The 16,028-nt window shown below is 41.1% G+C and overlaps 1 protein-coding gene across 4 annotated transcripts; it reads right to left on the reverse strand.

Moving 5' to 3' along the window:
- Positions 1-1,357: 1,357 nt before the first annotated feature.
- On the reverse strand, positions 1,358-15,682 carry LOC114770419 (1-phosphatidylinositol phosphodiesterase). Of its 4 annotated transcripts, XM_028964343.1 has the most exons (5): positions 15,618-15,670; positions 14,369-14,431; positions 9,652-9,700; positions 5,770-6,340; positions 1,358-2,791 (listed from the first exon to the last, which is right to left on the reverse strand). In XM_028964343.1, exons 2-5 carry the CDS (start codon positions 14,391-14,393, stop codon positions 2,477-2,479), a joined length of 960 nt encoding a protein of 319 aa, XP_028820176.1. In that variant the 5' UTR covers positions 14,394-14,431; positions 15,618-15,670; the 3' UTR covers positions 1,358-2,476. The 4 variants fall into 4 exon arrangements, with proteins under 4 accessions (XP_028820176.1, XP_028820179.1, XP_028820177.1 ...); XM_028964346.1 differs by lacking the exon at positions 9,652-9,700 and having other exon boundaries at positions 15,618-15,682; XM_028964344.1 differs by lacking the exons at positions 14,369-14,431; positions 15,618-15,670 and adding an exon at positions 10,235-10,279.
- Between the last annotated feature and the right edge of the window lie 346 nt (positions 15,683-16,028).

Below are 16,028 nucleotides of genomic sequence, written 5' to 3' on the forward strand. Positions count from 1 at the left end.
GCAGACGCAACACCAATATGTGAGCACACCTTGAAAATATAGTCCAAATTCTGATGCTTATGTTTGTACGTCATGTGTGAGGTAGTAAGAGATTTGAGAAATGAAGACAGTGGCCATTGTTCCTCATATGAAGTGATTTTTATATACTTTCAAACACAATCAATTTGTGCCTCTTGCATCAAACTAACATATGCTGAGCAAAAATCAAACTGATGGAATGATATGAGTCCCTGTGAATATTTTCATGTAAAACTATAGATTTTTATTATGTCACCACAGATTTGTTTGCAGCTGTTAAAAAAAGTTTGCAAAATTTGTCTTCACTTTTTTTTTTTTGCATAGTTTTTCATCCTTGCCTTAAGAATATGGGGCGAAACCTGATCTTTTACAGAACATGCTCAGATCACCTTAATTTTCAAGTTCATTTCTCCATTAGTGCAGTGCAGAGCCATACAGACTGCAGCAATTACCATCATCAAGACCTATTCAGCCGACCCAGCTGCTGGACTCGGCATGAATGGCGGTCGGATTGTTGTATCTGGAGGTGGGGAATATGCAAACGTGGGGTCCTGTTCAGGAGAGGACGTGTGAATGGGAACCTGTGCCGGCTTCATTCGAGGTGAGCCTGTCAGAGCGGTCTCTCTCGAACGCTTCGTACAGGTATTTTCTCACCTCGACTCCTTTTTTTTAAAGCAACGGTTAACAACCTCATGGAGTGATAAGAACATGGCTCAGGCACTTTTTCACTGCTTCTGTCAAACTTTGGCTTCTTTCCTCCATCTTTCTGCCGTGGTCATGGTGCTTTATGGTAACAATGAACGCAGCGGAGTGGTGGCTTGAGACGGCAAGGCGTGTGTCATCCATCAGCTCCCTGTGAACGTGGTAAGCTGAGGTGCCAGAATTACATTTTAAAGTCCTTTGGTTAATCTTGAACTCACCTTGACCTATTCACACCCAATCAATTCAGTCAGACACTGAATTATGGCAGATCCATTAATATCCTTCTTATTTGATTGTGATTTGTCCTCAGGCAAACACTGTGGATTAAACATCCACTTGTACTCTACAAAGTCCATTACAAATAGCGAAAAAGGCATAATTGCCTTAAATTTAGTCTTGTTCCCTATACGGTAAACTAGTGGAGCAGTGGTGGCCTAGTGGTTAGGGAAGCGGCCCCATAATCAGGAGGTTGCCGGTTCGAATCCCGATCTGCCAAGGTGCCACTGAGGTGACACTGAGCAAAGCTGTGTTCCCGGGCGCCTGTCGTGGCTGCCCACTGCTCACTCAGAGTGATGGGTTAAATGCCAAGGACAAATTTCACTGTGTGCACTGTGCTGCTGTGTATCACATGTGACAATCACTTCACTAGTGAATGTTTAGGTACAGTATAAGAAGCGCAAATGTGGACTGACTGATAGTGGCTCAGCATAAAACACTAATCAGCTCGTTTCAGATCTTCATTAAAGTGTCGTCTTGGTTGCTCAGCGCAGTGAGTTTAGACATTTAGACTTCTGAAGCAACAGAGAAGGCCAGTAAAATAAATCTGTTTATATGTATGTCAGATTACTGGGACCGGCGGGAGCCAGTAAAATTACAGTGACAGTTTATAAAATCTTTATAATTCTACATAGAAATATAGTCCTCTGCAGCAGTTTGACTGGTTTTTACAAGGGTATCTCATTAAATGGAAGTAAATTACATTATATGTAAAGTGAAAGTGTCCACTAAGTGTCACCCACATTTAAACATACTTTGTACTTCCTCTGAAGAAATTAAGAATGTTTAGGTGAAATTTTTACTCAACAGCAAAATATGTCAAAAAATGTAGATGTTGTGACTGTTTCCCAGTGTGTATTTACCATGTTAATTTTACGGTTGCTATTTGCCAGTCCTGCAAACATTTTTTGAAGATATTTAATAAGCTGTATATGCAGGTAAAAAACGCAAAAAGCACCTAGTGAAGCCTCACCATGGGCCAAACTCAGTCAAGATACTTTTCTGGCAATTAGCTGGTATAAACCCATTGAATTAGGCACTGAGTTCGTTAAGTTAAATTACAGCTCGGAAAACCTGTCTGGACGAGGCCAAATGAAATCAAAGGCACCATTAACACTTGCCTACAGCGTTTTTAATTTAACTCCACGGCGGCTGAGTGGAAAGCGCTTTGATTAAAATGCGGAGTTGGTTCGATTTCATTTGTGATGGTAAACACCAGCCCCTCCTGTTCACGTTAATGTGCTTTTATCAGACTGACAGATATGCATCAACCCATTATATGCACCTATCAGAAAAAAGGAAAGGAACGGGTCCAAGGCTCTTATCAAAATTTCAATCTTCACCGTTGCAGTGAATACACCTGACAAGCCTGACAACTGAATGACAGTCCGAGAATGCGTTTTATTTCGGTCGGAGCGATTTCTGAGTGGATATGACAAGCTATGATGTGTTTTCGTTCGGTCACCGGGGGGGCAGACGTCTATAGGTGCGTGACCGGGGTGCTGGGGGTGGGTGTTGTGCTTCCTCCGTAGTTGAAATGGATGGTAGCGTTCAGGAGAGGTGCTGCGGGGTAGTCTGAGGTGATGATCCCCAAACGCCTGGTCTGTCCTGCCCGGGCAGTCAGGTAATCATATAGGAGGGGGTTGATGCGACGAGCAAGAGCGTAGGGCCAGGCCTGGATGCTGGCTCCACTGGTGTAGGTGAGGAAGACGAGGGTCTTGTCCCCCTTCGTGGCCTTTTCTAGGTGACTGTAGACTTTTGTCCATTTTTCAGCTGCATGGTCAAGAGAAGGAACCTGTGAAGAGGGACGTCCATGAAAGACAAAGCATTTTTCCCACATGCATTGTTAAAAACCAGCCAGACCAGCAAAACCTATTTGCCTTTCAGTTTTCACAAGTTGGGGCGCATTTGCAAATGAAGTCATGATTAGCACCCTCAGTTATTGTCAACGTGTTCATGTACCGTCAGCCTTGCAAAATTGTAGCAAACAATTTGTCTAATCAATTGTTTGCTGCTTCTAATTTCTTCCCCCCTCTGGAGCAGATTCACCCATTATGTGAATTGTTTTTCACCATGATAATAATGGGCCAACAAGCTGCATACAAACATTTGACACTTCTGCTTATTAATTTGCCCACGTTTTCCTTGTCTGTATTTGGTTTTGTAGGTTTTAACTTGGCACTGTTTACGAATATTACAAAACATAGATATTGAATCATTTCAAATTAAAATGTTACTTGAGCACTTGAACATAAACTCTAAAGCTCTAATGTGCACACTTAATTTGTTTTATCGCTTGTTTTGCATAATGTAAATGTCACTATGTTAATGAATCAGCATCAATGTTCGGGTCAGCTGGAACTCACGCGCGAATGTTGAATATTAATGCTGATGAGGAGATCATAATTACGAAAGCAAGGATGGAACCGAAGGCAGAACTTTCATAAGGCATCAGTGATGCTGGAGGACTCCGTTGCATCAGTGGTTTCCATGATTATTTTTTTATCTTTGACAACTTTTCCACAATACTTGAGTTAGTACAGAATCAACAGCATCGAGATACCATTTGAAATAAAGATGGCGATGTGCTGCAGTGTGTCTTTTATCAACAGTTTAGTTTTGTGCTGAGAAACATATCACTATTAATGAGCTTATAACAATTTCTATAAACAAAAAATCTATTTCCTTCATATTCTTCAATAATCTACTGTATAATGATAACACTTTAACCTGATTTGCTATGATTTGGTTGATCTGATCATCTATTGAGCAGCTCAACATGCTGAAGAAGGCGTGTCTGTGTTCAACTAGCAACGAACATGGCTTGAATTTTACTACTAACCATAAAGAGTAAAAGGCCAATTTGCTCTGTACTGTCTTTGCTCTGTACTGTCTATGCACCTGCTGGTGCATCTAGCAACTGGACCCAGAGACCAAAGGCCTCATCATTCACTGTTGGCTACCCTGCATAAAATACAATATTTGTCTTCAGATTGATATTGATGGAAAAGAGTTAGAGCAGCTGTCGAAGCACAGACTGACTTTACAAGCAGACAAGTGACTTTGTCACTGTCACTGGGTGAAAGATGTTAAGCGATATTTTATGCAAGGGAACGGACAGAGCTGGAGAAAAAGGTACCTAAATCACGAGCTGGCTTTAATGATAGAAAATGATGCTGTCTATTGGAAAATTCAGTCCATCACTTATCATTATGCAACCCGTCGGCACGCACAAATATTAATACGGTTACAACGTTGTCTAGATTTGTTACGGGTTTTGGAATGTAGCTGCATTTGACATTTAGAGCTAAGCTGTACTTCTGGCAGCAAAGTGACTGTTTTGGCTCTCACATTAAATTTGGTCACATTTAAACTCACCAGTACTAAAAGTTGTCCTTGTGCTCCGTACCCCGAGTAATGAGTGTCAATGACTAGTGCCAGTTGCTGCCGGTTACATGAACGGCTTTGATTTAGCATGAATCTGGCAGACTTCTCTGTGCCTTGTAATGAATTCATTTTCGTACGGTGAAGGAACGATTATAATGAATTCTATTTACATATTAATTCTCAAATATAGTGAAAGTGAAGTGATCGTCATTTTGAAACACTGCAGCACAGCACACGGTGACACAACGGAATGTGTCCTCTGATTTTAACCATCACCTTTGGTGAGCGGTGGGCAGCCATGACAGGCGCCCGGGGAGCAGTGTGTGGGGACGGTGCCTTGGTGGCAGTTTGGCGGATCGGGATTCGAACCGATCTGATTACACGGCAACTTCCTTAACCGCTAGGCCACCACTGCCCCCGGGCGCCTAGAAATATATATCAAACAACGTACTGTACATGAAAGATGGTGTTTATAGTGACATCATTTCATCTGACAAGTCTTCAGGGCAAAATAAAAAGCTACCTGGTCATACGACAACATCTAGCCACCTGACCAACTGGCACATGGCAAGAGCTTAGTACAATATCCTTTAAACTGGTGCATTTCTGGCATGAATTATCAGCCATTGTGTTTAATAATCATCAAAATTTTGCTCACTTTAGTATACTTTGCTAGCTTTAGTTCTGTATGTGTTAATAGTCCATTTTCCTGCTCTTCTTCTTACCATCAAGCTTATGGTTACTTACAGAAGCTCTATATCTTCCACTGCTTTCTTAATGTAGCATCCTCCATTTGTCTTGTCCTGTCAAACCGAGCAGCTCTTCATTTCTTATCCTGTCTCTCCGACTTATTGCTTGTAGTTCCCTCCATATCCATCTTTCTAGGCACCCAATTCTCTTTTCCTCCACTGCTTTAAGTGTCCGTGTCTCTAAAATCTTTATATTACCACAGCACAGAATTAGCCCTTTACTGACCCTGCCCTGAGATCTATGTTCGCCCTGTTTGAACTAGAAACTTCTTCCTGGATACAGTAGCCGTCAAAAACCTGTATGAAGGAGAATGGAATAAAATCTCTTCACATCTGTAACTGCTCTGCGCACTATTGTTGTCTTCATAGTAATCAGCTTTGAGAGATGGTGATTAACATGGAAAAATAAATGATCTATATCGGAACTCTTTCAGTCCCATTGTGTTTCCATTTTTCCCTACATAGAACCGCCCTATCTTTTGGCTCGTAGCGTGTCTGTCAGTTCTATACATCTTCAATCATCTGAATGACCGTGGATCTCCCTACATTTCACCTGATCATGTGACATGGTGTGCGGTACTACTCTAGACAATATACTCTGACGTTGAACTGGAGTAAGAATTACTTAAACCATTACCTTCCAGTCGTCAGCGATGTCCAATGAGCGGTAGTACATGCCCAGAGCAGGCCCAGGGAAGTCCTGCAGGATGATGAGCTTCCCGCGTGCCTCGCCCACTGTGGGGACTCTCCTGCTGTGCCACAGCATGTCCCAGCTGGCATATTGATGGATGTACCTCACTACAGCATGGTAGATGTCCCCGGTCTCACTCAGCTCTTCCCGCAGCCGCATCAGCACCATCTCGCTGGGGTGCTGCTGCAGAAAGTTAGCCACGCCCTGCAGCACATCCCCAAAGTGCGCGTACTGGTAGGAGATGCCATGGTGGATGGTGAGGTTGTTGTTCTTGTACCTGACGCGTATGTCCAGGAAACGGACGCCAGCCTGCAGCTGCAAAGACAATGTCCATGACTGGCATTCGGCCAGCGGGCTGCCATAGAGCGCCATGGTGTTGTGAGTGCCAGGCATGGTGACCTCAGAGATCGAACGGTTGTCAGGGAGGTGTGCCATCCAGGAGGGGTTGAGGAACTCAGGTGTGGCCGTGTCATCGTAGTCTGGTCTCTGGATGGCCTCTCTGCTGAGGCCAATCAGCCTAGAAGAATGTCATGTGATTTAACATGGATGTGGAGTTAGACGATTCATCTTATTTTATTTGGTGAATATTCATCCTAATCAGAAACATTAGTCTTCCAGCACTGACTTGGAAACACAAGTACAGAAATGTTTCCAGGCAACTCGCAATTCTTACTAAGAAAGTCTGATTTCCAATTCCAGCATTTACAAGAGTATTGGACAACATATCACATGGTGTAACATATCACATTTGTGACATCCACCCCATGAACAAGGTGCTTTTAAAATGTCCAGAACAAAAAGTGCTTATGGACCAGAAGACCACAAAGTCACAAGTTCAAACCATTTTGTGTCCCTGAGCAAGACATCTAACTTTGTAAGGCGTTATGGATACAAGCGTCTGATAAAAATGTAAATCTAAAGCACATTTGCTTCAATGAATATGCAATTTAGGGAGTGTCTACCTTAGCGAGTAAAAATATTGGGAGGAAAAAGTACAAATAGGTTAATGTAACACACAGGGATTTTGAGAAAGCCCTGAAAGTAGTTGCAGGTGGTAACAAGTGTTACAGTTGCAATGAGAAGACATGTGGACACATGGAAGTTCAACACAAAGTGGTGGCACACACCAGACAGGGTGGCACACACTATAGTCTCATCTTTCATTTTCCAATGTCCAATGAGAATGACCTCCAAAAACAATCAGTCCTATACAAAATTGGTACCCAACCTGTGGTCCGCGACCCCGACCGTTGAGGCTGTGAGGTTACCAGATTACATTTGTAAAATCCCAATAATCTAAATTAAAGCATATTTTTGGTCTACGTTTAAATTAATTCAATTCCACAAGAATCCTGGTCCATGAGGCAGTGGTGGCCTAGCGGGCTTCAGGGTAAAAAGGTTGGGAACCACTGCTATACAATGGGAATTCATATGCACAAAGACACCCCCCTATAATTAATTACATTCGAATATTTCCTGCACATTCAGGTACACAACAGACCCCTGATTTCTCACTGTTGTGTGATTTCTGTGTGTGTCTGAAGCCCTTGAAAATCAATATGGTCTATATTTTGGTAAATTGTCTTCTGTTAAATTACAGTGGCAGTTCCAGTTTACCGTATATGGTGTTCCACCCAGCATGTGCGTGACAGGAATTGGGACTATTCCATAGGTGAAATTTAAGCATGATATTGGAGCAAAGTTTCTCCCAAGTAAACTATATTACTTCTAGGGCTGTGTTGTGTGTTTCCTTTCTGCACCTTTGAATTCTCTGCTGAACCCACTACTGCTAAGCTCAGCCAAATGGCTTTATTTTCCTCTCATTTGCCAGAGCTGGTTGGCAGACTCCAGGCAGTTACAGTTGTCAACTGCCCTCAGTAAAGGAACAATCTGGAAACCCTTCCAAGCCCTTTTTGCTGGCATCCATTCCAAATAGCCCATTAGAGAACACAGTTGGAGAACTCTGTAATTTTCAGACAGAGGACCTTGGGCTTTCATCTTCACTTTGCTAGACAATCCAAGGACAAGACAATCCCGAGTTTCACAGAGGTCATAGCAAATAAATTCAAGCAAATTATAATTTTTCATTTTTTCCATGTTCAAGTTGACTCAAGGACGCAAATTGTACCCTTTTATGGCAACAGGTTTTGCCTATGTTTAAAAATAATCTACGTGCAGATGCATCAAAGTACCACACATCACCACAGATATGAATAAAACAGTGATTTGCAATAAAAAATGAACACCTAGATAAACAAACTAGAACACTGACACATCAGACTTTATTAACTGCAGCACAGCACTGCACTGCACAAACTTGTGTTGACTTTCATAAAAATAAAGTCACCGTCAGGTCATTATTAAATCGAGCTTCTGTCTACCACTGCATCTGTTCCTAATGTTTCCCAACTCACCAAGTAGCTAAGATCTTATGAGTCATTTTATTATATTATAATTCCACCCTCAGCCTTGTGATTTAGTTTCTATTTTATTTTTGTGGTGCATTTATTCTCAATATAGTAAAAGAAACGTAGAATTTTGAGGTGTGTTGAAAAAGAACTAGTTCAAAGTTTCCTTCATACAAATGAAAAGGAACCATTTTTGTTATATTTAATAGGCCTTTGTTCTTTTTTTTTTCGGCGTTTACACTTGTTCATAAAACCGATAAATATGAACATGTTCAGTGAACACCATTCATTGTACATTTTCATGCACAGCACAAATTGTACGTCACTTCTAATTGTGAAAAGTGTATTATGTGGTTCTTTCAATCGTGTCACTTTTTCACTGGCCTACTTTCCAAACTTTTTTTGCAGGCTAATTGGAACCCAGATATGACTGGCAGATTTCTTGTCTGATTTTTAATAGTTATGTGCATTCTGGCACTTGAAAAATGTGCAGTGTGGCCGGGGGAAAATGGAAAGGTCAGGAAAGTGGGTCAGTAGAATTAGGTGTTTCATTTTGATGACAAAAAAACTAAGAATTTTCAAGAAGAATCACTGAAAGAACAGACTGGGTTATAAATTTATGACTAGACAGACCTTCAGGTGTCAGACTGCAAAAAATATCATGAAATGTAGTACTTTTGAGCAAAGAGCTAGAGTTTATGATGTAATCACTGGTGTTATGCTCTGACATAAATTACACCCGTCATTAGGGTTGGGCATTTGCTGTAAAATGTACAGACAAGAAGCTTTCTGACAGGTATTATATTCTGGTAATGACAGTGTTGCTACTAATGAAGCCTGGTAGATTTAGGACTTAACATCTTGTGGGTCCAACCACTCGTTCCAAATCTTTCCACCCCCATGTAATAATCACATGAATGAAATATAGATGCTGTATGTGTATAGATACTGTATTCTGTATATAGTCTGAGGATTAGAGACCTGCACAGTGAAGGGAACAGCGCTTGATTAGGTTAATCAGAGGGCAATTTTGAATATACCTGCGGTATCAATAGCAGCTTGATGGTATTCCTGCAGGGACGGTGGCCAAATGTAGGTTAATACCACGGTAATTTGACATTCATTTTATATGTCAAGTAACAGTTATTTAATTTAAGACTGGAGGCTGGGGGTCTGCCCAGGGCGCCATAGAACCTGGAACCAGGAGAGCTACACTCTTACTCAATGAAAGGAACAAACATAATATATTCTACTCACAGCTACTGAATTATAGAATGATTGTTTTGATATATTTGTAGCTTTGTTGAGATATATACAGAATAGCAGTGCCACGAGACCACATGATCTTTACATATGAAATCTATAAGTTATCAGTTTCTGGTTCAGTCTCTGCTATGTAACGTTTATAATCTTGACTTACCCCAGTAAAACCATCTCCACCATCGCCAGCTTCAGGTCCATGTCTGCTGCTTTTAATCAAAAAAACTCGAATTAATGTTTCCAAAAAGGCCTTTTTAAGAGCAGAGCGCGCAAGTTCACATGTCAACAATCCAACAACAAAGCGCTGATGCTTTTTTCTTTGTCTTCTGTCTAAAACCAACCAGCACATTCCCAACATTTCCACCAGGCTTTTGACAACTGCCTGGTGAAAAACAACAATCATTTTTTCTCTTTAGTGGATCCACTCCGCTCTACTTGTCACTAAATCCTAAATTATGTTCACTGCAATAAGCCAGAACACTGTTTATGAGAAAGCCAACTCTTTTGTGCAGCGAATATGCAAATATTTATTCACAGTAATACAATAATGCACTCGAAATTCAAATAGATTTCAAAGCAACAGTCAGGAATGATGGACACCTGTCATAATCAGTATGCACATAATTCAAAACAATATGGTACGGCACTATGGTAAGTTTTAAGTCCTTAGGTTTCAAGGATTTCATGGAGATATGCAAAGCACATGCTAGAATCTCAGAATGTTCAGATAAAGCAGCTCTTACCCTGCCTTGGGCTGCAAGTGTCTCGGTCCTGGCAGTTCACAGCAATCTCTGTGGCAGATGTTGGCACAAGTCCAGTCATAGTTTTACGTTTGTTTGAGGACGGACCAAATCCACAGGACAAGCCACTAAAAGGCACAGTGCCGATTTCACCCTAGTTGGAAGTCAGACTTGCCAGACACAACAGATGGTTTCCAGACCAATAAATGTGCAAAAACTGCCAAAACGAAAGCAAAACTGCCCAAAATCTAATATTGAACTTTTTTCTTCAGTACATTGACTAAAAGTATTGCAGCCAAGGCCTAGCTTGCATAAAACCAGCATCAGCCGACCAATAAAAAGCCATGCTCATCATTTTAAAAATACAATTTTAACTATTCTCATTTAAAATCCGCTTAACAACATTATTACTAATGTCTCATTTTGCTGCATTCATTGTCCCTGCCTTACGCCTGTTTGACTTTATTCTGGGTTCCTCTCAAGGTTTTCTGCTGGTTGAATGATTTACAAGTGTTGCCCAACAGAGAAGACTTATCTAAACATTCTAAACTTACATTTATTAATTGATTTTATTTAAATTTTTAAATGACATATGTAAATGGGCATTCTTAGGGTTATTTAGATACATATTTTTTAAAAAAAGACCAAACTGATCTCAAAATAGCCCAATTTTTTTTTATTTGAAGCCATATTTCTAGACCACAAAAGAAGGAGAATTTGGAGAATTCCAAACTGTTGAACTGAATGGGAAATTCCCCATCTGGCAACACAGCGCAAACACTGGTCAACTTTTTTTGTTTGAGGGCTCAGTCTTTTTTTTTCTTATCTGCACCATCAATGAGCAAAATGGCAAAATATCCACTGAAAGCAAACAACAGCTCCGAAAGCAAGCCTTGAACCCTAAACTAACCCAACCTGTATCGAACCGATAGCGAGTGGAAAATAGGGTCTCGCTGTGGGAAAATGACTGCTGATGTCTACTGTGCCTGGACCTTCACCACCAGTTAAAGGGTGGACTGAGAAAGCACAATCTAAGATGACATTTGTTTTGATTTTGAGGAGGCAATAACCTCAGTTTATTATCTGATTATTTTCCTTTTATGAAGTGAAGGGCCCGAGTCATTTTGCTTGAGAACGAGGCGGCGCTGTTTATGAAATTTCTTGTATGGAGGAATGAAATGACAATCACAAATGTGTTGCGACGTTGTATAGGGACGTTTATTGTGCCTGATCCTTGGTTAACCAGCATGTTTAGGTGAGTCTGCAATAACGTGAAAATTTGCTTATGTAGTAAACCCCTTCTCAATTTTCCTCTATTGCAGGATTTAATCAAGTAGAAATGGTCTGGACGTTCATTTTTGTCAGAAAAATATACACATATAAATGCATAAAGAGGTATTTCTAATAATTTAGAATAATGTGCCGATAACAATAAAATGAAAGAAAATTGGTATAGGATTCTTTCCGAATGAGTAATGGTAGCTCTGGCAGCAAGCTAGTCTGTACTTTAAACCTTGATTAATTAGTCATATACTGCTTAACGAACAGTCATTGAAGAAAAAACTACTTATTTTGTTAATCTAAAACCAAAATATTTAAAGAAATGCAAATAAGGAAGCTGCTGGTTTGCTGTTGGCTCTGATCTTCTGTCATTGTCCAGATAAATTGTGGCACAAATGTATTTGAAAGTGAAAAAAGTGAGAGTGAAGTGATTGTGAAACACTGCAGCACAGCACACGGTGACACGGTGAAATGTGTCCTCTGCTTTTAACCATCACCCTTGGTTAGCATTGGGCAGCCATGACAGGCGCCCGGGGAGCAGTGTGTGGGGACGGTGCACCTCATATCTCAACCTTCTGATTATGGGGATGCTTCCTTGACCGCTAGGCCAACACTGCACCTATCATTTCAAACCCATTGGCTGGCCAGCAGAGGGTGCGTGTTCGAATATGGGTAATAAAACCTATAGCATATAAAACCTATAGATTCTCAATATATTGATACTCAGCATCAAAGCATCCATTAAAAAAAATGTCAAGTGGAGACGTTAAAGTAGAATTCCACGAAACATGGATGCTAAGCACACCAAGACAGCCAGCCCAGATCAGACTGTCATGGTGCACTAACGTGGAGCTATCAGTGAACTGGACAGGACAGAGGTCAGCATCATTCCAGAGAAGTGGAGATAGGATAAGCAGCCTGGATAAGCAGCGCCCTCGGTGACCTGACCAGGCAGTTTAAATGCAACGTTACGTTTAAATGTAAACCCCTCAAGGACGTCGGCATGATAATTAATTTCACGCTGCCATTTAAAGATTACCACTCCTGCTTCCTGTCCACTGTCCATTCATTTGTTCCACTTCATAAATATTCATTATGTCTTGTTTATTAAAGGATATCACCTCGCTGATGAGCAGGACAATGCTCAGTGAAGTGATTTATGACTGGTTATTATTACAGACGAATGGCTGTCCGGGGTATGGGGCAAGCGGAGAAAGAATGATGTCTTTATTTAGTCAACAAACATATATTTTGATATCTTAATAAGCCCTATATACATTTAAGGACATACATGTTAGACCCATTAAATAGTGTGATGCCATAGTGCTCACCCAGGTGGCACGAGTCACATTACGGTTGGGTAGGCTCGGGTGATTAGGGCCCATTCAAAAGTGCACCAGCAGGACACACAGGTTGTCCTATATTGAACATATCAATTTTCACCCACGTCAAACGTGTGTGTCTTGATATGATATTATTCGGCCCACTGGATTCAGACTGGACAAAGTGTGTGTAACTGTGTGTGTGTGTGTTTTTTAGGTGTTTTTTTTTTTAATACATTTGAATGGATTTTGATTCACTATCTCAGGATAAAATGTACCAAAACATGACTAGTTTAAAAAAGGGCTACTTCTCCCTCTGATGAGGGATGAGTGTATCGTAAAAATCCTGAAAATGATTAGGCAATTAACATATATGTAATGGGATGCAGTTGGGAGACTGCAGGATACAAGTCATTTTGCAGGCACTCTGAAGTAAAGTGTTAAAGCTATTTCACGTTATGTAACGCTGACTTTTTTATCTTTCATTTTCCATCCATGCTTTTATGTGAAGCATGAGGCAATTGAGACCAGCCACGCATCTCTTCCTCCCTAATTCTCAGCACTCTTATCCACGGAAATAAATAATAAACATGTTTAATTAAAATGAAAATGCTCAGCATTTTGTCGTTAATCCTAATTTATTCGCCTTAATTGAGCTTCCATTTGCACTGGCAGTGGAAGACAAAGGTGCTTATAAATAAAGAATTGTGCTGCAGCCATCAGCCATTTAACAAAAGGCTAATCTTCATGCGCCCTGGTGTATTTCACATGACAAGACAGGAACTGGGGGGGACGCCTCGGTGTCCGTCACACACTTTCAAACAGCCTTGCGCTTTTTTTTTTCTCCCCCAGAAGAGCACATTTTGCACTGGCTTGTCACAACACATACTGCTCTGCAAAATAGTGAGGTGTCATTCTTGAAAAAAAGTGGCTGGCAGTGTGCGGTGGAAAAGGCATGATGCTGGGGAGGCACACTGTGTGCACTGGATTTATTTTGCATGCTCTTCTCAGTATACCCCCCCCCCCCCCCACCACCATAGGGCACCATAGGTATGATTGGCCATAGGTATGAGCGTGTTGTTAAATTATTCTTTGTTTTACAGAGTCCTTCTGCACTGTACTAACACAATAAAAGCAGCCCTCATATAATTCAATTATGCAGTCATGGTGCAACAAAATACATAAAGGTTCTGTTTATTTCTTTTCCCTACATTTCCTGGAAACTCAATATTCAACATCAATCACAGTGAGCAGCGTCCAACTGCAGCTCGACCCAAGCATAATGCAACCATTTTTTAAAGATCGTCTGGCCGAATGAATAACATTTCAGGAAAATTTCCGTATCACGTTCGAGTTAGCGGTCAACGGTTCAGGTTTCTAATGGCAGTGGTTATGGGAGCGAGCCGCAGATGTGCCCCGGGCACAATTGGCATTCAGTTGCAGCAGCGCTTCCACAATGTCTGAATTGCAATTATTATTACGTCAAGCTGTGCTCAATTTCAGTTAAAATCAGAGGTGAGTGTGCGTCACTTACCTCTCTGTGAGGAAAAAGGAAACATGTTGCTCCATGTGACTCCATTGGGGCTTATATCACAACCTGACAGGTTTTAAATGAAGAAACAGCATGTAACAGAGAGCAGAGAACAAAAAGCGTGCAATACACACAAAAAACATGGATGGTGTAGCAGCAAGAAACTGATCAAACACAGAAGATCATGCATGAACTTTCCTTTAAAGGCTTGTCTATCCTTCACTTGGAGCTTTAAAAAGAAGGAAGAATTTTGCACCTAAACAATAAAAGACTGTGATGAAATGCAAATGAGCATCAGAGTGTGTGAGTAATCTGATGACACCATTTGAAACGCAAAGCAGCAAGTTCTGCAGTAAAAAAAAATGGACAAATCGCAATAAAACACTCAAATCGCAAGAATCTATTATTCCTGTTGGGTTGTATTCAGTCATGGGAATCTGAAAGAGAGACTGGTTTGGGGCATGCCTGAAAAGTGAGGTGCGAGAAGAGCTCTTCTTCATTCTATCTTTTAGCGGGGAATGTGCCTTTTCCTCGTCGGCTGGTGATGTTAAATTACGCCCGTGTCTGGTTCCTTCATTAAAAGCACATGCTAAATGAAATGAAAGCAGTGTTGTGGGAGGACACTTGGATTTCCCAGGGTCACAGAGGTCTTTTTTTTTTTTTTAAGATTGCATAAATAAACAGACATACTGGCACTAACAGTGAATATTGGAATTCGCTGTCACATAAGGAAGCTCCACTAGCTGGAGCTGTCTGACTGAGAATGTACAGGGTGGTGAAATAACATAATTCTGTTGCTCCTATTATTCCAAACTACATTAAATTACATGCCAGTATGTTTCAAAATACATCTGGAAATAATAGTGTTGTCTTACATATGTGGTCTAGAAAAAGGAAGCCGTCTTGGTAAAGGGCGCCCAATGTGATATTTCGTAACGATTGTGTTCATTTTTCTTTAAAATGGGCCATTGTCATTGATGCCAACTTTTAAATTAGATGCATCAGTGCATGTCAGCAAACTAACATGTGAGTCAATCACTGACATCAATATTTTATGATATCCATAATTCCCAGCATTAAGCAACTGGGAGCTCCGGATTTATAACAGACTGCTGCCTATAAGTTGGTGAAGAACATGAATCATTTCACTCTGGAGCCATTAAAGTCCAATAGAAGCATTGATTTAGCAACAGAAAACCCACCAGCAGGAAAGCATGGCTGACATAAATAATTTGACATTTGAAAATCTAACCTGGAGTTTTCTCCCTCAAAATGTTTGCCTCGACAAGAGCTCCACTGCAAGACATTGCGGGTCTGACAGGAATACGCAACCGTCAAGGCGGATTGTGAAGTGATGATGTCGTTGCAGGCGTGGACAAGATCAGAGATGAATGCCAACACGTCTGCTGCCAAAGAAATGCTGGCGCCGCACCCGGGCCGAGGCATCTCAGACTCGACAAAGATGTCTGGATCTGGGGCGATTTCACTGTGGAGTATGGTGCTGTCCTCATGTAATCACAGCCTCGTCAAATCAGCTTTCATTCGATTGGGTTTCATCTGACTCCTTTGGATCCGAAGCCCTGAAAGAAAGAGACACTGAGATGGACCAGTGGAAACCTGTCCTCCTCTGGCCAAAACCTTACTAACTTGTAATTAACTGAAC

This window comes from Denticeps clupeoides, chromosome 20 (genome assembly GCF_900700375.1).
Source record: "Denticeps clupeoides chromosome 20, fDenClu1.1, whole genome shotgun sequence".
Classification (NCBI taxonomy): domain Eukaryota; kingdom Metazoa; phylum Chordata; class Actinopteri; order Clupeiformes; family Denticipitidae; genus Denticeps; species Denticeps clupeoides.

What these genes read in the sequence shown, in the direction of transcription:
- LOC114770419 (XM_028964343.1), bottom strand. Translation starts at nt 14,393, where the DNA reads ATGTTTCCTTTTTCCTCACAGAGAG. An exon ending in TCCTTTTTCCTCACAGAGAG is followed by an intron (nt 9,701 to 14,368) that starts GTAAGTGACGCA and finishes TTTGATTAAAAG; the next exon opens with CAGCAGACATGGACCTGAAG. An exon ending in GTGGAGATGGTTTTACTGGG is followed by an intron (nt 6,341 to 9,651) that starts GTAAGTCAAGAT and finishes ACATTCTTCTAG; the next exon opens with GCTGATTGGCCTCAGCAGAG.